Source organism: Amphiura filiformis, chromosome 10 (assembly GCF_039555335.1).
Source record: "Amphiura filiformis chromosome 10, Afil_fr2py, whole genome shotgun sequence".
In the NCBI taxonomy this organism is placed as follows: Eukaryota; Metazoa; Echinodermata; class Ophiuroidea; order Amphilepidida; family Amphiuridae; genus Amphiura; species Amphiura filiformis.
In genome coordinates this window covers 49,782,499-49,807,227 of record NC_092637.1, presented here as the reverse complement: position 1 = coordinate 49,807,227, position 24,729 = coordinate 49,782,499, and the positions used below count along the sequence as shown (strand labels likewise).

Genomic DNA, 24,729 nt, shown 5'->3' with positions numbered 1-24,729 from the left:
CACTTTAGTAGACTCCCAAGGTAGATTAATTAGGCCTACACTGAAAACGATAATTAGTAATTTTCCGAAAATAGTTAGTCAAGTGGGTCGAAATAATTAGTCTTCTAAGAAGTAAAAAGATTAAAACTTTCAACTGCACTCACCAGGTTATTTTCCCAAATATTTCAGAACCAACTGGTTCCTTCCTCAGTGGGTGATGGTGTGTGAGATGTTGCTGAAATCAGTGTTTCTAGAAGATCTTCTACTAGAGTTGCCAGTTAGTTTCACTGATTTCAGCAAGCTGTTGTAAACTGGAGATAGTTCATACCCCTGCGAGGTGTTGATTTTGGGCTGCGGGTCTCTCCTAATGTGGATCGCTTCGCGAATTTTCCTTGTATCGTTCCTGCTGTCCTTTTCCAAGATAGTAACTCCGTCCCAGTCAATATTGTGACCGGACTTGGTATGAGCAGATACAGGAGAATTGGCGCTTGGAGCAACTGATTTATGCTCCTTAAGTCTGAACTTGAGTTTCCTTCCGATTTCACCAATGTAAACAGAGCTACAATCCGTGCATGGAATGTGGTATATAACTCCTGTTTGATCTTCTTTTTCAGTGCGGTCCTTAGGTGCTACCAGATTCTTACGCAGCGTGGTGAGGGGTCTAAAGGTGGCAAAAACCCCATACTGCTGAAACACACGGCGAAGTTTCTCACTGGTACCCTTGACATATGGCAAGTTGATATTAGCTTTGCATTTGGTGTTAGCATTCGCCGCAGAAGAGTTATCTGTTTGTTTTTCGGTTTGCGAGCTTTGTGAAATGTCCAACGCTCATATCCACAATTCTGGAGCGCGGACTGCACATGCGAGATTTCTTTCTCTCTGTCTAATGGGTCCGTAACTGCGAAATCCGCCCGGTGGAACAAGGTCCTGATTACGCTCAACTTATGCTCTAGCGGATGGTGGCTGTCAAAATTGAGGTACTGGTCAGTGTGTGTGGTTTACGATACACACTGACCCGTAATGAACCGTCCTCGGGCGCTTGACCAAAGTATCTAAGAAAGGAAGCTGTCCATCCGCCTCCACTTCACTTGTGAACTTTATGTGATCACTTTGCGAGTTGATATGCTCTGTGAATTCGCTGAAATGCTCCCGTTTAATAACTACGAACGTGTCGTCCACGTAGCGAAGCCACACTCTGGGTGGATGTGGTGCAGATTCAAGGGCTAAGCTTTCAAACTGTTCCATAAAAAGATTGCATGTCGTTGGTGAAACAGGACCACCCATGGTGGTCAATTAGTCTTCTGTTAAAAACGGCACAGGACTAATTTCATGATATTGTCGACTAATGACGGACTAATTAAAGTTTGGTCATTACGAATGCAGGACAAATGATAATTCTTGACTAATTCGTTCAGTGTTGATTGACTAATGGCGCTTCGTCAATACGAACAGGTTTGACTGATATCACGCACTCGACTAATTGCAAGACTAATTAATTGTCGAAATACTAACTTCCTCCAGACAAAACGGGTTTCCAACTCAACACAGCGGGGCCAGCGGGAAAGTTCTGTGCCAGGCAAAATTTGGAGGTAAGCTTTCGTGATTTTTTTCTCCAGAATTACACGTAAAAAATCGTTTTAACAAGTACACATGGAACATAAATTAAAGGTGTACATTTTATTATATATTACATTCGCGGTCGTGGCTTTAACTCAGATTTTAGTCCCATTGTTGGAGGTAATTCGAGTCGTCGTGGCTCATGCTGCATATTGTCATGATTATGGGGCTTAAGCTTATGTAAATTATCAGCAGACGACTCGTTCCACGACGGTCGTCTCTTTGACATTGTGAATGTAAGTTTTTATGCAAGTCATCTGCCATTGTCTGTGTTGCCAGGGAATGTTTTTATAGAAAATAGAAAGCATTGGCATTGCATGATTATGTACATGTTCATGTCAATCATGACATGAATACTACTGTTTTTGGATTTTAATTCCTGAACGCGTACTCGAGAGTCTTGAGTTGACGCGCACACCACGACCTTGAAAATGTACGCTCGCGTCAGAGACCATTGCGTATACGCTGCAGGCACTCGTTCTCGAATTAAGACTAATTATAATGCCTTTGACTAGTTGATAATTACTCAAGAGACTAAAAAAGACGAACCAAGAGACTAATACAAGACTAATCGATTTTAGTGTATGACTAATTACGGACTAATTAATTTTGTGCTAGACTAATCATTTTCTGGATTAGTCAAATAAGACATAAGCTGAAGGACTAATTAATATTAGTCAATTCAAGAACTAATGACTAGTTATTTCTTAGTCAAATAAGACATAGCAAATGACTATTTTTTAGTCAATTGACCAACTTTCGTTTTCAGTGTACATGTACACATTTGCAAGTCAAAGCTATCCATAACTACCCAAGCGTGCATCCCGACGTACATGCTGAACCAATTGTGTTCTCGAAAACCTTCACATTCTTCCAAATTCAGTAAAGTCAAGGATACTCTTGCTAGGAAAGGAAAATCGTGTTTTGGAGTTATACTGCGGATACATAGCGACAGCGTCATCATGAAGTATTTTGTATTGGTGGTAGTTACTGTGGCTTTGGTGGGTGGAGTGAGTGCTGCCCCGCTGGTGAAAAAATCTCAAAATAAAGCTGGAGCTGAGGACCAATTGTTGGAATTATTGGTGAGTATGTTTGGTGTGCTGTACTGTTTAGGGCCTACTCTCTACACTCATAAAATAATAATTTGTTTAACTTAGACCCTACTTAAAAAGTTTTGAACATAAATGTGTTATTGTTGTAGGTACCTCTAAAAGACCTAACCCTCTTCATACCGAGAATGGGTGGAAGAGAACACTACTAGTTTTGTATAAACCAAATAGTTGCTCAGTGATGCAGCGCACAAATTTCAAAGTTTGTCCAATCTGGGCAAAAACCATTATGTATTTCTCATCAGAATGATTCAGACAAATAGTAGGCCTATCTCCTATGTACAGTTCTTGAGTTATAAAAACAATGTCAACTGTTTCCAACAAGTAGTTCCGTTTGACATTGTAACCAAACAAAAGGTGGTTTTGTTGGGGTTTTTGTTGGGGAGGGTAATAGGGAAAATCGATTACCTCACTTGCCAGAACGTACATGTATAATACATGTAGTTGCACTAATACGCCCTGGCTATATTCACTACGTTTATTCACTACGTTTATTATTATTAATAATGTTCCGTGAACCGTGGACATAAGGCGTATGAGTCATAATAATAAAATTCTAATTTTGTTAATGATCATGCAATACTGTGCTCTAAAAAATGCTGGTTGCTAGGATATAGTTTACTATTTTTGAACTATTTTAGTGATTCTAGATCCTTGTTAATAAAATTATCATATATTGTTTAACGTAGTTTATATAATTGTTTTTATATAATTGTTTTTATTTAGTTTTATAAATTTTTTGTTATACCTGTAATTGTTATATATCTGATTGTCATGGAAGGTTCTGATGTATTATGATGCATTGAAATATCGTGGTATGAGAATTTGTAACCTTAATATTGTGACTTTGCCTGGTAAATTTGAGCATGTCAAACTTTTTCTTGGAACTACAGAAATTGAAATTTTAGCGCTAAATGAAACCAGTCTTGACAGTAATATTGACAATAATGAGCTTCATATACCAGGTTATGTATTATACCGAAAGGATAGAAATAGACATGGCGGTGGTGTTGCAATGTACGTCAGCGAAAAATACTCAAGTCAATTAATAAGTATGAATATGTGTGATGATATTGAATCTTTGTGGGTGAAAATAGAACTTCCCCACAGTAACTATTTTTATGTTGGTACTGCTTATAGATCAGAAAAAAGGTGAATAAGAATCATTTCTTTGAAAGATTGGAAAATCAATTGAATGTTTTAAGTACTACTTCAAAGGATATTTTTCTTCTTGGTGATTTAAATCTTGATTCATTAACAGGTCTTGCCAAACCTTTGAAACATCTTTGCCAACTTTTTCAGCTAAGGCAACTTATTACTAAACCCACCAGAGTCACTAAAACAACAACATTATGTATTGACCATGTATACACTAATGCAGCATGTAATAGGCTTCATTCATCTGGTGTAATTCCACTTGGCTTAACCCTAACCCCCTAAGGGCTTTTCGGCGACGGGAAGGGAAAGAAGGAAAGAATAAAGAGAGATAAGAAGGAAAGAAGTTGTTTGCGCTGGCTGGGATTCGAACCCGAGACCCCTCGCATGCCAAGCACTCGGTCGGCGACACTTTGCCACGGGTATTGGGCTTCGCTGGCCAGCGAAAGCGTGCCTATATGTGATGCGATCAAGCCAAATCAGTCGGAACTCGGAAATATTGATTTTGAGATATAGCCAAACAAAGGAAACTTTTCCTTTTGTTTCCTCTTGTTTTGGAAACTCTTTAATTGCTCATATCTTTGGAACTGGTTGTTCAATTTCAATGGGGTTTTCTGCCAAATCTAGCTTTGTAAATGCTTTTTACTATCCTATAGGAAACTGAAAATTTATTATTGCCGAGTTCCGACTGATTTTGCTTGATCGCATCACATATATCACTTAGGGCGATTGCGTCATCACACCACGTGGGATGCATGCACGAACAGCGCATATATCAAGTAGTATTTTGTAGTATTCAGGCGGGTTAGGGTTAACGAAGCCTATACTGAGTTTCGATAGTGGTAACCTAACCCTAACCCCCTAAGGGCTTTTCGGCGACGGGCAGGGAAAGAAGGAAAGAATAAAGAGAGAAAAGAAGGAAAGAAGTTGTTTGCGCTGGCTGGGATTCGAACCCGAGACCCCTCGCATGTCAAGCACTCGGTCGGCGACACTTTGCCACGGGTCTTGGGCTTCGCTGGCCAGCGAAACCGTGCCTATATATCACTTAGGGCGATTGCGTCATCACACCACGTGGGATGCATGCACGAACAGCGCATATATCAAGTAGTATTTTGTAGTATTCAGGCGGGTTAGGGTTAAGTGACCACTCATTGGTTTATGTTATCAAAAAATGTACTAAACCAAAGTACAAACCCAGAGTAACTAAAACTAGATCTTTTAGAAACTTTAATCAAGTGGATTTCTGTAATGATCTAAGAAATGTGCCTTGGTATAAAATTGAGTTAAATGAATGTGTTGATGATGCTTGGTATATGTGCAAAAAAATTTTTCTTGAAGTGTGTGATAATCATGCACCTTTTGTAAACATCCGATGTAAAGGTTATACAACTCCTTGGATCAATGATGAGTATTTACAAATGTCTAAGAAAAGGATAAGGAAAAATATGAGACTATTACAGAGGTAAATCTGAGAAAGAAAAAACTGATGAAGCATGGTTGTTGTATAAAGAAACCAGAAATAAAGTGAATAATCTAGCTAAATCACTGAAGAGGTAGCATTACTGTGGTAAGATCAATAACTGTAAAGGTGATTCTGCAAAACTGTGGAAAACTTTGAAGGAGCTTTTGCCAAATAATAAATCGGCTTGTTCCATCAATTCAGTTCAAGATGAACATGGTGAGCATTGTACTGAACCAAAAGACATAGCTGACAGCTTTAATAGACTTTTTGTTGGTATTGGTAAACAACTTGCCAAGAATTATGACCATGTTAATCATGATAATAATATTCATTCAGATTCCAATGTACAGTTTTCCTTTCATGATATTGATGTTGATTTTGTTAGATACGGCACGATTTAGGGTCCAAAAAAAATCGGACATCTTTTGTGAAAAAAATATCATTATTTCCTTACCATCGACAAATTGAATTGAAACATGTGACTATCCACCACAAAATGGCATAATTGTCGTGAGATTTCTGTTGTGGTCAAAGGATTTCCCAACATTACATTCTTTGCCTCAACTATTGCAATATTAACATCGCACGTTATAGTCGTGCGATGCACTCTTTTCATTTGCATTCACCTGTATAGGAACGACCTTGTGCACAGATCCAGCGTGAAAGTCATGGAGCGTGAAATTGCTTGTTTACATAACAAGGCCTAGCATTTTTTAGAGCCAACGCCCTTAATATCAGAATAGTTGATCACAGGATTGTCATGACACATCGAAATGTGTAATTAAATATATTATAGTCTTGCGTCATTAGGTGCGTCAAATTGCGTTAAAATATTATGTCAACATAGTCACCTCACTAAAATGATCATATGAATCATTCTACAACTGGTCATAAAATGATCATATTTATTATTTTATTGCAGTGATAGCTCCATCTGTTATTTTTATCATTTTTGGTCGAGATAAGTAAATAAATCATTACCTTTTTACCTTACATGACAAAATAATTTTATGTGAAAAGAAAAAAAAAATCCTTACCTCCTTTCCTTACCTGACAAAATCATATTTGTTCGAGGTAAGAATATTAATCCTTGCCTCTTTTCCTTTCCGAACAAAATCATTTTTATTCGAGGTAAGGAAAAAATCCTTACCTGACAAAATCATTTTTATTCGAGGTAAGGAAATAAATCCTTACCTCTTTTTCTTACCTGACATAATCATTTTTGTTCAAGGTAAGAAAATAAATCATTACCTTTTTACATTACCTGACAAAACAATTTTATGTGAAAAGCAAAAAAAAAAATCCTTACCTCCTTTCCTTACCTGACAAAATCATATTTGTTCGAGGTAAGAATATTAATCCTTAACTCTTTTCCTTTCCTGACAAAATCATTTTTATTCGAGGTAAGAAAATAAATCCTTACCTCTTTTCCTTACCTGACAAAATCATTTTATGTGCGAGGTAGGAAAAAAGTCTTTAGCTGACAAAATCATTTTTATTCGAGGTAAGGAAAAAATCCTTACCTGACAAAATCATTTTTATTCGAGGTAAGAAAATAAATCCTTACCTCTTTTCCTTACCTGACAAAATCATTTTTATTCGAGGTAAGAAAATAAATCCTTACCTCTTTCCCTTACCTGACAAAATCATTTTACGTGCGAGGTAAGGAAAAAAATCCTAAAAATATCGAGGTAAGATAAAAAAAATCCTTGCCTCTTTTCTTTACCTGACATAATCATTTTTGTTCAAGCTAAGAAAATAAATCCATACCCCTTTTCCTTACCTGGCAATATCATTTTACGTCCAGGTAAGGAAAAAATCCTTACATGCCATAAAATATCGAGGTAAGAAAATAAATCCTTACCTCTTTTCCTTATCTGACAAAATCATTCATATTCGAGGTAAGAAAAAAATCCTTACCTCTTTTCCTTACCTGACAATATCATTTTATTTGCGAGGTAAGGAAAAATCCTTACCTGCCAAATAATATTGAGGTAAGAAAATAAATCCTAACGTGCGAGGTAAGGAAAAAAATTCTTACCTGACAAAAAAATCAATTTTTATTCGAAGTAAGAAAATAAATCCTTACCTCTTTTCTTTACCTGACAATATCATTTTTATTCGAGGTAAGGAAATAAATCCTTACCTCTTTTCCTTACCTGACAAAATCATTTTTGTTCCAGGTAAAAAATAAATCCTTACCTCTTTTCTTTACCTGACAATAATTATCATTTTATGTGCGAGATAAGGAAAAAATCCTTTCCTGCCAAATAATATTGAGGTAAGAAAATAAATCCTTACTTTTTTCCTTACCTGACAATATCATTTAAAAAAAAATAAATGAAAAAAGAAAAAGAGAAAGAAAAGAGGGAAGAACAGAAGTAAAAATGAGAAAACAGGAAAAAACTTTGAATCTAGTATGTTTCATTTTTGTGGGTTCGAGTCCCCGTGTGGCTGAATTTTCTGGTTTTTTCCTGTTTTCTCATTTTTACTTCTGTTCTTCCCTCTTTTCTTTCTCTTTTTCTTTTTTTTTTTTTTTTTTTTATTTTTTTTTTCTTTTTTCTTTTTTTTTCTTTCTTTCTTTCTTTCGTTCTTTCTTTTCGATTGTTTCTTTCTTTCTTTCATTCTTTCTTTCTTTCTTTCTTTTTCTTTCTTTTTTTATTCACTATTTCTTTATTCTTTCTTGCTCATTTCTTTTTTAGTTTTTGTATATTTGATTGATTCGCTGACTGCAGTGATTGATTGTTTTTCACTTTATATAATCCAGAAATGTGTAGGCCTGCTAAGTCTGTCTTGTTGAATATTCCCAAATTCGATTTACAAATAATTGCTTTGTGATGTTGCTGTTGATGTTATTTATTTTTTTCATCAAAGATATCAAGGCTCTATCAATTTAAAATCAACACATTTTCCAGACGGTGGCGTAGCTTCATGGGGGCCAGAGGAAGTGCCCCCAATCGATATTACAAATTTATAAAATCCTCATGAAAATTAATTGCCGAAAACGGCTTGTGCCCTCATCAACCCCCCCCCCCCCCCCTCCCCCACCCCACCCCCGCATCACGAGCTCCGGGCACGAGCTGAGCCAAGTTTCATGTCTTGACCGTGGATCGATATTCTATTGTAATTATTAAAGTAGGCTTATACGTCCCGGTACGCTTGTTAATTGTCTGCATGGCTGTTTCTGTTATGAACTTACGCCCCTCTGAAATCAAGCGCATGAAAAGCCTTTGGCTAACCTTACATAAAAGCACTTGATTTAATGACCAGATGGGCGCTGACATTACAGCTTCTAGTAGGGATGTCACAGTGGCTGCACAATAATTCTGCTACACCGTGCATGCAAATTTCTGGGCTAATTTATAGTTTAAGCTTGTTAGATATCAATATTTCGCGGTTAGTGCTTCTTTGTAGCCCTGCGGGGCAAAATAGTTGGATATCCACATTTAGCGGTTAGTGGTTCTATTTATAACTTGTTTGTTCTTTTTTAACAATGTGTTACGTGTACATCTGTATGTACTGGGTGCACCACTTGGTGGTCTTGGTATGGCGGCGCCCATGGGACACGTGGGCATTAAATTTAGTGCTTATTATTAAATAGCCTATGGTGACTGTATAAGTACCAGACCTGTTTATCAGGGACACTACATTCGAATGCGTTTATGCATAGCCTTGACCTGGGAGTTCATCAGATATGCATGTACGCCGTTAGCATTCCTTTGCTATACAGGGTGTCCCAGAAAAAATTACCGGGCAAATGAATTTGGACGTAAGTCGAAAAATAGACATCAGAATCCAAACATCTAAACATCAGCGAGTAGCCCATCTTATTCTGCATCTTATACGCCAATTTGACTCGAATCGGTTGACTGATCGCGAAGAAATGAGCGATTACATAACGCATGTATCAATTCACTTCATTCCAAGTTTGAAAGAAAGATCATTCAACACAATGCGTGCGCACTAGTGGTTAAACTATCGATGGGCTTCATATTTTGTTCTATGAAATCCTTTTCGTTCTTTTTTAATAAACAACATGTTTCTTGCAAAACATTTAATTAGGTTTTGTTCAAATTTGAAAACCTGCACGGGTTTGAAAATGAAAGCTTGCATGTAAGATGATGCTCAGTATTTGTAAATATCTTTTTCGTTAATGTTGATAAAAATGTTGCATAAAGAATTACTACATAAAGAATTCCAGCTGGCTTAAAAATTTCTCACACACATTAATGTTTTCGGAATATTTCCAAGGAATTGTAATGCAAAGTTTAAATCTTTTAAAACTTTAACATTAATGTTACGTGGTATCAAAAATCACACGTAAAGCTGTTAGAACTTGATCATTGTCAGTTTTGGCTCAAATGTTCTTTGTAAAGTATATTTGCACAACCTACAGAATTAAAGTTGGAGAGCTTCCAATTGCAGAAATCACAGTTTTCTCGGACAAACTGTTATTCATCTTCAGTGCAAGCATGAATGACATAACACCGAGGGGTCTTAATAGATAATGTGGACTAAATTTAATAAGATACACAAACTTTAGGAAGTGGTGAGCGAGTATAAAAATAGCGCCTGTTTATCAAACTTGGAATGAACTGCATTGATGCACGCTTTATGCAATCGTTCATTTCTTCGGAACCAGTCAACCGAATCAAATAAAATTTTCGTATGTGATGCACAACAAAATAGGCTATGCGCTACATTTTAAATTTTTTGATTCTGATGTCTATTTCTCGACTTACGTTCAATTTTATTCACTCGGTAATTTTTTCTGGGACACCCTGTATATCGCGTTCGTGAATGTTTCAATCAGAAGTTTGAATATTATAATTAACCAAGCACAGCTTCAACAAATCCTTAGTGTATGTGGAATGGGCTGATCTTAACCTTTTGAGACTGCACAGAAATAGGTCATAGAAAAACGATTAGCCTAATGTTCACAGCCCATATATGCATCGACAAATCATTTCGTGACACAGTGACCAAAGTGACCCGTATTCCGTATACATGGTACACAATCGAGATAATTTTTAAAGGGTTCTTTCATTTTAAAAAATATATAAAAACCCAAAAAACAACAACAATGTCTTAAATGTAAAAAAACTTTTAGGAAAAAGTACACAAAAAGATGTTTTTGAAGCAGCTCGTCTAGAGTGCTTTCTTAAAGAACTCATCATTACAAAACACAGCATGAGAATATCCCTTCATTCTTCCGATTAATTTAACATATTTTGGAGAGTTATGTTTTGGAAAGTACAAGACTGTTTCATCAAAATGCAACACAAGAACTACATATTATTTTTTAGTTTAATGTTATGACAGGTCAAAAACCAATAAATTCTGTTCATTTCCTGAGCATCAGAGCATCCACTGTTGTATTGGAAGACAGTTTCCTCCCCCCCCGAAAGTTAAGCAAGCAAGCCAGAACGAAAGAAAGAAATATGGTAGGGAGTGAGGGAGAAAGGAAAGAGGGGAGGGGAAATGGAGTGTGAGAGAAGAAAGAGGAAGAGTGAAGAGAGAAAGAGGAAGAGAAATAAATAAAGAGAAATAAAAAACAAGAGACACAAGAAAATGGCAAAATTATGGGAAGGGGGAGTGAGAATGGCCAGGAAGGAGCGAAAGAGGGGGAGAGAGAGAATGAGAAAGACGGGAAAAAACGGAGAAAGGAAAATAATGGAATATGGAACAATGATTATATAAACTAATCACATTTCAGCATAAGGCTGCCATTCGATGATGTCAAGGCCTTTATGTGTTATGTAATTAAAACACCCAGTCAGTATATGTCATACCTGCCTAACACAAGTCACCCAATTTCGCAAACTGACGTTAATTGTAAATATTATGAATATTGATATAATTAGCAACATGTTAGAGTCATGAACAATAACTATTCTGTTTATCTGTTTTGTTCTCAGTCCCGGTATCTTGCTAGTAACGGTCAGACAGCAGATGAACAAGCTGATGACATTGCTGCAGTATTGGAAGAAGAGCGAGAAGAGAATGAGCAGATAGACCAGGTTCGTATGAAACCTTTCTGACAGTTATAGTATTATTTCGTCATTTTTGGTAAATAAATAACACAATTAAAATTTAATGGAAATCATACATTATGGCTTTTACGAACATTTTTTATAACTCGTTTGCATTTTTCTAAAATACAGGTGGTTGAAAAGGAGAATGGCGGAGTAGAAGCGTTGCTGAAAGCGGTGGAGCAGCTTCAAAAGAAAAATGAAGAACGGGAAGAGGATCTGGAGAACGAAGAACGAGAGCTGGAATTAGCAATCCTTGAGAACATTGCAGGAGAGCTTTTAAAGAGACCATGGTAGTATTAGTTACTTCCATGGTTAAAACTTAAAAGAACCGTCCGATTCGAATATTGAATTTCCTGGCGGAACTTAAACACATGTACCGCAGGTAGTTGGTTAGGTGTAGGATTGTAGTTTCTTTTCTGGGGCAAAGATATTAAAAATATTTTGTGTTATAGCATAGTGGATAATAACATATGCTATTTTTTTTTCACTTTAGCTTTATATCTTTATATCTTATTTTCTACTTTGATTTTTTTTAAATTCCAAGTGGGGGGAAATATACTAAATATCATATAATTCATAAGATATTATCTGAGTTATCATGTAATATCTCAACATCCTAAATTATGGATTCTGATATTGTAATCAATTGTAACAAGGGAGCCCATAATGCGCCATTAGACAGATAATTTTGATATTATCTGAAATATTGCAAGCCATGCGGGGCTTTTCTAACTTGGACCCTACTATACCATAGTTCACTAACTATGGGATGTCTCCACGCTCATTCTACCTATCCCTCTTGATTAAAAACATGCACCATAAATATTCAATTGTTGGTGATTAAATAAGTACCTAAAAATAGTTCTTTTTTATAAATATTAATACGATAAAAAAGTGGATTTTCCAAAATAATGTACGACTTCAGTCATGAAGGAATGATAACATATTAAAACAATAAAAAAATGAACCCGTCGTCTCTAGCTGTTTGATTGCCTATCCTTTAGTAATACTGCAGGGTCACCCAATAAGTTATTTTAACATGCCCCTTTTTTCAGTTATGTGCCTGGAACATGCCTATATGAATATACACGTGATGTACACCAGATACAGGCAATCGGCGAGGTTTAGCTTATAAGCATTTACATGCTTACTTTAGACTATGTTTTGCAACTGAATATGTCAGATAATATCCAAAGAAATTATTGATGAGATTCATCAGGATTGTTCAAAGTCAAATTAAATAAATAAGTTCTGGTACAGATCCAATAGAAACTAGATATATTGCATCCTTAGTAAGGCTGCGAAGTCTAGCCGTGACCTTGAAATGACATCTGATGACCTTGAAATGACCTTCACCACATTTTGCATCATATCCACATAACATATACTAATTTTCATTCAAATTGAATAAACGTTGTAATTTGACCCCTTTTGACCTTTAGTTGACCTCTGGTGACCTTGAAATGACCTCCAATATATTTTGATTCATATCAAGATCACATATACTAATTTTCATCTAAATTGGACAAATATTAGAATTTGACCCCTTTTGACCTTTCGTTGACCTCTGGTGACCTTGAAATGACCTCCAATATATTTTGAATCATATCAAGATCACATATACTAATTTTCATTTAAATTGGACAAACTTTAGAATTTTACCCTTTTGACCCCAAAACAGACCCTCTCCTCCATGTTTAAGCCAAATCTGATTACAATCGTATATGAACATAATGCTAGAGCCCTTTTGGCATTATTCTGATGATCACAGCACGTAATATGCAGAAAATATTGAATTTTAAAGTGATTTTCAGTAATAAACCATTTTTGCTTTCTGTATGACCTTGAACTCAAAATCTGTGAGGACCCCATAGACACCAGCTTAAGTCAATGAATATGTATCAGTCCCATCTCCGTACCATATAATCTGAAGCAAAAGAAGCATTTTGAAGGTATTTGGTTATGTACCGGAAATACCCCCTTAATGACATTTGACCCCAAATCTGTGAGGACCCCATAGGCCCCGGCTATAGCCAAGGTCAATGTGCAAATCTCAATACTGTACCATGTAATCTGTAGGAGAAGAAGCATTTTTGGTAAAAATCACATTTTAGCCAAAATTACTCATGCGTGACGCTTGACCCCAAATGGGTCATGTCAAATGTAAAAGCTGGGGTAGTAGAGCTTGTGCGCAAGTTTGGTCATAATCGGTCAAATAATGAAGGAGCTAGAGCAAATTATATCAAATGTTGACAGAAAGAAGAAGAAGAACTAGATATATTGCATCCTTAGTAAGGCTGCGAAGTCTAGCCGTGACCTTGAAATGACCTCTGATGACCTGGAAATGACCTTCACCACATATTTTGCATCATATCCACATAACGTATACTAATTTCCATGCAAATTGAACAAACTTTGCAATTTGACCCCTTTGACCTTTGGTTGACCTCTGGTGACCTTGAAATGACATCCATTATATTTTGAAACATATCAAGATCACATACACTAATTTTCATTTAAATTGGACAAACTTTAGAACTTGACCCCTTTTGACCTTTGGTTGACCTCTGCTGACCTTGACATGACCTCCAATATATTTTGAATCATATCAAGATCACATATACTAAATTTCATTTCAATCGGACAAACTTTAGAATTTTACCCTTTTGACCCCAAAACAGACCCTCCTCCATGTTTAAGCCAAATCTGATTACAGTCGTATATGAACATAATGCTAGAGCCCTTTTGGCATTATTCGGATGATCACAGCACGTAATATGCAGAAAATATTGAATTTTAAAGTGATTTTCAGTAATCAACCATTTTTGTCCCTGTATGACCTTGAACTCAAAATCTGTGAGGACCCCATAGACATCAACTAATGTCAATGCATATGTGTCAGTCGCATCTCTGTACCATAGAATCTGTAGGAAAAGAAGCATTTTGAAGGTATTTGGTTATGTGCCGGAAATACCACCTTAATGACCTTTGACCCCAAATCTGTGAGGACCCCATAGGCCCCGGCTATAGCCAAGGTCAATGTATAAATCTCATTACTGTACCATGTAATCTGTAGGAGAAGAAGCATTTTTGGGAAAAATCACATTTTTAGCCAAAATTACTCATGCATGACGTTTGACCCCAAATGGGTCAGGTTAAATGTAAAGGCTGGGGTAGTGGAGCTTGTGCCCAAGTTTGGTCATAATCGGTCAAATAATAAAGGAGCTAGAGCAAATTATGTTAAATGTTGACAGAAAGAAGAAGAACAAGATATACGATCGGTTGCGGTCACCTGCGACCGCGAGCACAGCCACCTGGCGGTTTTGTTGATAACCGGAAGTGATCCCTTAATAACCTTTGACCCCGCAAAATATTACATACTGCTCAGGATGTCATAAGGAATATTCCTGGTGAATTCCAGCTTAATCGGAATTTATAAATGGATTTTGATTTTTTTTAAATTTATGATTGACCTTTTGACCCCCTTAATGACCTTTGACCTCAATGAAAAAAAACCTTATGTACAACGACAAAATGCATTGTTTTGATTTTAATTAAAAAACTCTGCTATGTTTAATTGTTGAGATAAAAATTCTCAAAGTTATTTAACTAAAAACAGGAAGTGAACCCTTAATGACCTTTGACCCCCAAAATAAAAATACCGTGCATACATCAAGTAATACCAATTCATGTGTGATGGTTATACTGCTCTGGTCTGTTTATATTTTGAGATAAAAATTTTAAAAATTTTTTGATAATTTTGGTTTTTGATCGGAAGTAACCCCTTAATGACCTTTGACCCCAAAACTGTAGGCATCCTAAAGACCCTGGATAGTAGCAATGCATGTGTGCTAATGGCGACTCTCTGCTATGTAATTTGTAAAGACAGTGATTTTTGAATATTTTTACAAATTTGTGGGTTTTTGACCGGAAGTGACCCCTTAATGACCTTTGATCCCAATTCTGTGGTATAACTTTTGGACACTGGCTATAGGGGATGCATGTGTGCAAGTGACGTCATGATGCTATGTTATATGTGGGAGGAGTAGCATTTTAGTGAAAATCCAAGTTTTGGCCATTGACCGGAAGTGGATGACATTTGACCGGAAGTTGATCATGTGACATCTGTGGCACCACCAAACGGTTCTACTGACCAAGTATGGTCATCATGCCTGAAAGCATGTGGCTACGATGGCTGATTATGATGTTGACAGAAGAAGAAGAAGAAAGAAGAACGCGGTAAAAACAATGCACAGCGCCGATGGCGGCTGTGCAAGAAACGAGATCTGATTGCGTTCGCCTGCGACCGCGAGGATGCACAGCCAGCAGTGACAAATGAGTTATGACCCCGATTCTGTGAGAACCGGAAGTGATCCCTTAATTACCTTTGACCCCGCAAAAATATTACATAGTGCTTAGGATGTCATAAGGAATATTCCTGGTGAATTTCAGCTTAATCGGAACTTATACATGGATTTTGATTTTTTTTAAAATTTATGATTGACCTTTTGACCCCCTTAATGACCTTTGACCTCAATGAAAAAAAACCACATATACACGGACAAAATGCATTGTTCCAATTTTAAATAAAAAATTCTACTTTGTTTATTTGTCGAGATAAAAATTCTTAAAGTTATTTAGCTAAAAACAGGAAGTGACCCCTTAATGACCTTTGACCCCCCAAATAAAAATACCATGCATACACCAAGTAACACTAATTCATGTATGATGATTATATTACTCTGGTCTGTTTACATTTTGAGATAAAAAAATTTTAAACTTTTTTGATAATTTTGGTATTTGACCGGAAGTAACCCCTTAATGACCTTTGACCCCAAAACTGTAGGCATCCTAAAGACCCTAGCTAGTAGCAATGCATATGTGCTAATGGCGACTCTCTGCTATGTAATTTGTAAAGACAGTGATTTTTTGAATATTTTTACAAATTTGTCAGACTTTTACCGGAAGTGACCCCTTAATGACCTTTGATCCCAATTCTGTGAGGAACTTTTAGACACTGGCTATAGGTGATGCATGTGTGTAAGTGACGTCACGGTGCTATGTAATATGTGGGAGGAGTAGCATTTTTAGTGAAAATCCAAGTTTTGGCCATTGACCGGAAGTGGATGACATTTGACCGGAAGTTAATCATGTGACATCTGTGGCACCACCAAACGGTTCTACTGACCAAGTATGGTCAACATGCCCGAAAGCATGTGGCTACGATGGCTGATTTAATGATGTTGACAGAAAGAAGAAGAAAGAAGAAGAACGAGATCTGATTGGTTGCGGTCACCTGCGACCGCGAGCACAGCCACCAGGCGGTTTTGTTGATAACCGGAAGTGATCCCTTAATAACCTTTGACCCCGCAAAATATTACATACTGCTCAGGATGTCATAAGGAATATTCCTGGTGAATTCCAGCTTAATCGGAATTTATAAATGGATTTTGATTTTTTTTAAATTTATGATTGACCTTTTGACCCCTTAATGACGTTTGACCTCAATGAAAAAAAACCTTATGTACACCGACAAAATGCATTGTTCCAATTTTAATTAAAAAATTCTACTTTGTTTAGTTGTCGAGATAAAAATTCTTAAAGTTATTTAGCTAAAAACAGGAAGTGAACCCTTAATGACCTTTGACCCCCAAAATAAAGATACCGTGCATACATCAGGTAATACCAATTCATGTATGATGGTTATACTGCTCTGGTATGTTTACATTTTGAGATAAAATTTGTTTAAACATTTTTGATCATTTTGGTTTTTGACCGGAAGTAACCCCTTAATGACCTTTGACCCCAAAACTGTAGGCATCCTAAAGACCCTGGCTAGTAGCGATGCATATGTGCTAATGGCGACTCTCTGCTATGTAATTTGTAAAGACAGTGATGTTTTAAATATTTTTTACACATTTTTCATACTTTTACCGGAAGTCACCCCTTAATGACCTTTGATCCCAATTCTGTGAAGGACTTTTAGACACTGGTAATAGGCGATGCATGTGTGCAAGTGACGTCATGGTGCTATGTAAAATGTGGAAGAAGAAGCATTTTTAGTGAAAATCACGTTTTTAGCCACTGACCGGAAGTGGATGACATTTGATCAGAAGTTGATCATGTGACATCTGTGGCACCACCCAATAGTCCTAGTGACCAACTATGATCAACATGGCTGAAAGCATGTGGCTACGATGGCTGATTTAATGATGTTGACAGAAAGAAGAAGAAGAAGAAAGAAGAAGAACGCGGTAAAAAGAATGCACAGCGCCGATGGCGGCTGTGCAAGAAGAAAGAAGAACGCGGAAAAAAGAATGCACAGCGCCGATAGCGGCTGTGCAAGAAGAAGAAGAAGAAGAAGAAGAAGAAGAAGAAGAACTAGATATATTGCATCCTTAGTAAGGCTGCGAAGTCTAGCCGTGACCTTGAAATGACATCTGATGACCTTGAAATGACCTTCACCACATTTTGCATCATATCCACATAACATATACTAATTTTCATTCAAATTGAATAAACTTTGTAATTTGACCCCTTTTGACCTTTAGTTGACCTCTGGTGACCTTGAAATGACCTCCAATATATTTTGAATCATATCAAGATCACATATACTAATTTTCATCTAAATTGGACAAATATTAGAATTTGACCCCTTTTGACCTTTCGTTGACCTCTGGTGACCTTGAAATGACCTCCAATATATTTTGAATCATATCAAGATCACATATACTAATTTTCATTTAAATTGGACAAACTTTAGAATTTTACCCCTTTGACCCCAAAACAGACCCCTCCTCCATGTTTAAGCCAAATCTGATTACAATCGTATATGAACATAATGCTAGAGCCCTTTTGGCATTATTCTGATGATCACAGCACGTAATATGCAGAAAATATTGAATTTTAAAGTGATTTTCAGTAATCAACCATTTTTGTCCCCTGTTTGACCTTGAACTCAAAATCTGTGAGGACCCCATAGACACCAACTAATGTCAATGCATATGTGTAAGTCGCATCTCTGTACCATAGAATCTGTAGGAAAAGAAGCATTTTGAAGGTATTTGGTTATGTGCCGGAAATACCCCTTAATGACCTTTGACCCCAAATCTGTGAGGACCCCATAGGCCCCGGCTATAGCCAAGGTCAATGTATAAATCTCATTACTGTACCATGTAATCTGTAGGAGAAGAAGCATTTTTGGTAAAAATCACATTTTTAGCCAAAATTACTCATGCATGACGTTTGACCCCAAATGGGTCATGTCAAATGTAAAGGCTGGGGTAGTGGAGCTTGTGCCCAAGTTTGGTCATAATCGGTCAAATAATAAAGGACCTAGAGCAAATTATGTTAAATGTTGACAGAAAGAAGAAGAAGAAGAAGAAGAAGAAGAAGAAGAAGAACTAGATGTATTGCATCCTTAGTAAGGCTGCGAAGTCTAGCCGTGACCTTGAAATGACCTCTGATGACCTGGAAATGACCTTCACCACATATTTTGCATCATATCCACATAACGTATACTAATTTCCATGCAAATTGAACAAACTTTGCAATTTGACCCCTTTTGACCTTTGGTTGACCTCTGGTGACCTTGAAATGATATCCATTATATTTTGAATCATATCAAGATTACATACACTAATTTTCATTTAACTTGGACAAACTTTAGAACTTGACCCCTTTTGACCTTTGGTTGACCTCTGCTGACCTTGACATGACCTCCAATATATTTTGAATCATATCAAGATCACATATACTAATTTTCATTTCAATCGGACAAACTTTAGAATGTTACCCCTTTTGACCCCAAAACAGACCCCTCCTCCATGTTTAAGCCAAATCTGATTACAATCGTATATGAACATAATGCTAGAGCCCTTTTGGCATTATTCGGATGATCACAGCACGTAATATGCAGACAATATTGAATTTTAAAGTGATTTTCAGTGATCAACTATTTTTGTCCCCTGTATGACCTTGAACTCAAAATCTGTGAGGACCCCATAGACACCAACTAATGTCAATGCATATGTGTCAGTCGCATCTCTGTACCATAGAATCTGTAGGAAAAGAAGCATTTTGAAGGTATTTGGTTATGTGCCGGAATTACCACCTTACTGACCTTTGACCCCAAATCTGTGAGGACCCCATAGGCACCGGCTATAGCCAAGGTCAATGTATAAATCTCATTACTGTACCATGTAATCTGTAGGAGAAGAAGCATTTTTGGTAAAAATCACATTTTTAGCCAAAATTACTCATGCATGACGTTTGACCCCAAAGTGGTCTGGTCAAATGTAAAGGCTGTGGTAGTGGAGCTTGTGCCCAAGTTTGGTCATAATCGGTCAAATAATAAAGGAGCTAGAGCAAATTATGTTAAATGTTGACAGAAAGAAGAAGAAGAAGAAGAAGAAGAAGAAGAAACTAGATATATTGCATCCTTAGTAAGGCTGCGAAGTCTAGCCGTGACCTTAAAATGACCTCTGATGACCTGGAAATGACCTTCACCACATATTTTGCATCATATCCACATAACGTATACTAATTTCCATTCAAATTGAACAAACTTTGCAATTTGACCCCTTTTGACCTTTGGTTGACCTCTGGTGACCTTGAAATGACATCCATTATATTTTGAATCATATCAAGATCACATACACTAATTTTCATTTAAATTGGACAAACTTTAGAACTTGACCCTTTTGACCTTTGGTTGACCTCTGCTGACCTTGACATGACCTCCAATATATTTTGAATCATATCAAGATCACATATACTAATTTTCATTTCAATCGGACAAACTTTAGAATTTTACCCTTTTGACCCCAAAACAGACCCTCCTCCATGTTTAAGCCAAATCTGATTACAATCGTATATGAACATAATGCTAGAGCCCTTTTGGCATTATTCGGATGATCACAGCACGTAATATGCAGAAAATATTGAATTTTAAAGTGATTTTCAGTGATCAACCATTTTTGTCCCCTGTATGACCTTGAACTCAAAATCTGTGAGGACCCCATAGACACCAACTAATGTCAATGCATATGTGTCAGTCGCATCTCTGTACCATAGAATCTTTAGGAAAAGAAGCATTTTGAAGGTATTTGGTTATGTGCCGGAATTACCACCTTAATGACCATTGACCCCAAATCTGTGAGGACCCCATAGGCACCGGCTATAGCCAAGGTCAATGTATAAATCTCATTACTGTACCATGTAATCTGTAGGGAAGAAGCATTTTTGGTAAAAATCACATTTTTAGCCAAAATTACTCATGCATGACGTTTGACCCCAAAGGGGTCTGGTCAAATGTAAAGGCTGGGGTAGTGGAGCTTGTGCCCAAGTTTGGTCATAATCGGTCAAATAATAAAGGAGCTAGAGCAAATTATGTTAAATGTTGACAGAAAGAAGAAGAAGAAGAAGAAGAAGAAGAAGAAAGAAACTACTGGGAAACAGGAGTCTAGCCGCCGCTCGGCTAGACTAACTAGATATATTGCATCCTTAGTAAGGCTGCGAAGTCTAGCCGTGACCTTGAAATGACCTCTGATGACCTGGAAATGACCGTCACCACATATTTTGCATCATATCCACATAACGTATACTAATTTCCATTCAATTTGAACAAACTTTGCAATTTGACCACTTTTGACCTTTGGTTGACCTCTGGTGACCTTGAAATGACATCCATTATATTTTGAATCATATCAAGATCACATACACTAATTTTCATTTGAATTGGACAAACTTTAGAACTTGACCCCTTTTGACCTTTGGTTGACCTCTAGTGACCTTGAAATGACCTCCAATATATTTTGAATCATATCAAGATCACATATACTAATTTTCATTTCAATCGGACAAATTTTAGAATTTTACCCCTTTTGACCCCAAAACAGACCCCTCCTCCATGTTTAAGCCAAACCTGATTACAATCGTATATGAACATAATGCTAGAGCCCTTTTGGCATTATTCGGATGATCACAGCACGTAATATGCAGAAAATATTGAATTTTAAAGTGATTTTCAGTAATCAACCATTTTTGTCCCCTGTATGACCTTGAACTCAAAATCTGTGAGGACCCCATAGACACCAACTAATGTCAATGCATATGTGTCAGTCGCATCTCTGTACCATAGAATCTGTAGGAAAAGAAGCATTTTGAAGGTATTTGGTTATGTGCCGGAATTACCACCTTAATGACCTTTGACCCCAAATCTGTGAGGACCCCATAGGCACCGGCTATAGCCAAGGTCAATGTATAAATCTCATTACTGTACCATGTAATTTGTAGGAGAAGAAGCATTTTTGGTAAAAATCACATTTTTAGCCAAAATTACTCATGCATGACGTTTGACCCCAAGGGGGTCTGGTCAAATGTAAAGGCTGGGGTAGTGGAGCTTGTGCCCAAGTTTGGTCATAATCGGTCAAATAATAAAGGAGCTAGAGCAAATTATGTTAAATGTTGACAGAAAGAAGAAGAACTAGACTTAGCTGTGGTCTAAGACCACGAACACAGCCGTGTTGTGGTGACCCCTTAATGACCTTTGACCCCAGAATATATGAAAACGCCCATAGACATTGGCTAATGTCAATGCATGGGTGCACGTGGCACCACTTTGCTATGTTATTTGTGGCAGAAAGGGGCATTTTGAAGGTTTTTCGTCTCAGACCGGAAGTGACCCCTTAATGACCTTTGACCCCAAATGAAAAAATACCACATGTACAATAAGTAAACACAATTCACGTGTGAATATACCATCACTCTCCAATGTTTTTCTTAGCAAATAACAAATTTTGAAGGTTTTTCGTTTTATACCGGAAGTGACCCCTTAATGACCTTTGATTCCAAATTTGTGAGGACCCCATAGACACTGGGTAATAACAATGCATGTGTGCAAGTAGCGTCACTGTCATACGTAATTTGTGGGAGAAGAAGCATTTTAAAGGAATTTCGTTTTATACCGGAAGTAGCCCTTAATGACCTTTGACCCTAAATAAAAAATACCACATATGCACAGAGTAACTACAATTTATTTGTAAATATACCGTTACTGTCCTATGTTTTTCTTAGCAAATAAAATTTTTTGAAGGTTTTTCGTTTTATACCGGAAGTGACTCCTTATTGACCTTTGACCCCAAATCTGTGAGGACCCCATAGACACTGGATAATAACAATGCATGTGTGCAAGTGGTGTCACTCTTCTACGTAATCTGTGAGAGAAGAAGCATTTTGAGTTGAAATCACGTTTTTGACCCCTATGACCCCTGCTTGACCTTTGACCCCACGAGTTTCATATGACATGTAGGGGCATGGTCAATGATGGTTGTGACCACGTTAGGTCAAAATCGGTACAAGCATGTAAGTGCTAGAGCAAATGTAGTGGTCGGCAGAAGAAAGAAGAAAGAAAGAAAGAAGAAAGAACCTGTAAGAAAAAAGACACAGCCGTGACTAACGTCACGGCTGTGTAAGAACTAGATATATTGCATCCGTAGTAAGGCTGCGAAGTCTAGCCGTGACCTTGAAATGACATCTGATGACCTTGAAATGACCTTCACCACATTTTGCATCATATCCACATAACATATACTAATTTTCATTCAAATTGAATAAACTTTGTAATTTGACCCCTTTTAACCTTTAGTTGACCTCTGGTGACCTTGAAATGACCTCCAATATATTTTGAATCATATCAAGATCACATATACTAATTTTCATCTAAATTGGACAAATATTAGAATTTGACCCCTTTTGACCTTTCGTTGACCTCTGGTGACCTTGAAATGACATCCAATATATTTTGAATCATATCAAGATCACATATACTAATTTTCATCTAAATTGGACAAATATTAGAATTTGACCCCTTTTGACCTTTCGTTGACCTATGGTGACCTTGAAATGACCTCCAATATATTTTGAATCATATCAAGATCACATATACTAATTTTCATTTAAATTGGACAAACTTTAGAATTTTACCCCTTTTGACCCCAAAACATGTTTAAGCCAAATCTGATTACAATCGTACATGAACATAATGCTAGAGCCCTTTTGGCATTATTCGGATGATCACAGCACGTAATATGCAGAAAATATTGAATTTTAAAGTGATTTTCAGTAATCAACCATTTTTGTCCCCTGTATGACCTTGAACTCAAAATCTGTGAGGACCCCATAGACACCAACTAATGTCAATGCATATGTGTCAGTCGCATCTCTGTACCATAGAATCTGTAGGAAAAGAAGCATTTTGAAGGTATTTGGTTATGTGCCGGAAATACCACCTTAATGACCTTTGACCCCAAATCTGTGAGGACCCCATAGGCCCCGGCTATAGCCAAGGTCAATGTATAAATCTCATTACTGTACCATGTAATCTGTAGGAGAAGAAGCATTTTTGGTAAAAATCACATTTTTAGCCAAAATTACTCATGCATGACGTTTGACCCCAAAGGGGTCATGTCAAATGTAAAGGCTGGGGTAGTGGAGCTTGTGCCCAAGTTTGGTCATAATCGGTCAAATAATAAAGGAGCTAGAGCAAATTATGTTAAATGTTGACAGAAAGAAGAAGAAGAAGAAGAAGAAGAAGAAGAAGAAAGAAACTACTGGGAAACAGGAGTCTAGCCGCCGCTCGGCTAGACTAAGAAGAAGAAGAAGAAGAAGAAGAAGAAGAAAGAAACTACTGGGAAACAGGAGTCTAGCCGCCGCTCGGCTAGACTAAGAAACTACTGCAGGAGGCGCCGCCGCTCGGCTAGACTAAGAAGAAAGAAACTACTGGGAAACAGGAGTCTAGCCGCCGCTCGGCTAGACTAAGAAAGAAACTACTGGGAAACAGGAGTCTAGCCGCCGCTCGGCTAGACTAAAGAAACTACTGGGATTCAAGAGTCTAGCCGCCGCTCGGCTAGACTAATGAAAGTACTCACTTGATATATTTCAGTTCCTATCAGGAACCTTGTTCACTCTGCAATGACTGTAGTGTTTCTAGATGTCGGCAGTCCTTGGTGGCTGTGATGGTGTTGCCACATTTGTAGGTTGCCGTTTTGAGATGAGCTGGTCATAGATTCTGTCCAATTTGTATGTCCCCTCGTCCTTGTTCATAGTGTTTTTGCCCCTACTGCTGATCCAGATGGCTTCTTTTAGCCAACGCGTGGTTTTGTCTGCCTCTTGATCTATGATTACTGCCTCGTCCCAGAGAACTTAACAGATCACCTCAATCAAATAGACTAACACACACCAATCAATATTTGCAATTCCAGTCCCACCACCCCTTACACCAGAAGTTGGGAGTTGAAAGAACCCTTTTAGACAGAAAAGATGATATTGTCACTGAGGAGGCAGATAAAGAAGAGGAAGAAAGGAAGATCAA

The 24,729-nt window shown here is 37.3% G+C and overlaps 1 protein-coding gene across 1 annotated transcript; it reads left to right on the top strand.

Moving 5' to 3' along the window:
* The first annotated feature begins 2,479 nt into the window (after window positions 1-2,479).
* LOC140163001 (uncharacterized) lies at window positions 2,480-12,324 on the top strand. The gene is made up of 3 exons (XM_072186335.1): window positions 2,480-2,678; window positions 11,241-11,342; window positions 11,487-12,324. Exons 1-3 carry the CDS (start codon window positions 2,559-2,561, stop codon window positions 11,649-11,651), a joined length of 387 nt encoding a protein of 128 aa, XP_072042436.1. The 5' UTR covers window positions 2,480-2,558; the 3' UTR covers window positions 11,652-12,324.
* Window positions 12,325-24,729: the final 12,405 nt, after the last annotated feature.

What these genes read in the sequence shown, in the direction of transcription:
- LOC140163001 (XM_072186335.1), top strand. Translation starts at nt 2,559, where the DNA reads ATGAAGTATTTTGTATTGGTGGTAGTTACTGTGGCTTTGGTGGGTGGA. An exon ending in ACCAATTGTTGGAATTATTG is followed by an intron (nt 2,679 to 11,240) that starts GTGAGTATGTTT and finishes TTTTGTTCTCAG; the next exon opens with TCCCGGTATCTTGCTAGTAA. An exon ending in AGAATGAGCAGATAGACCAG is followed by an intron (nt 11,343 to 11,486) that starts GTTCGTATGAAA and finishes TCTAAAATACAG; the next exon opens with GTGGTTGAAAAGGAGAATGG.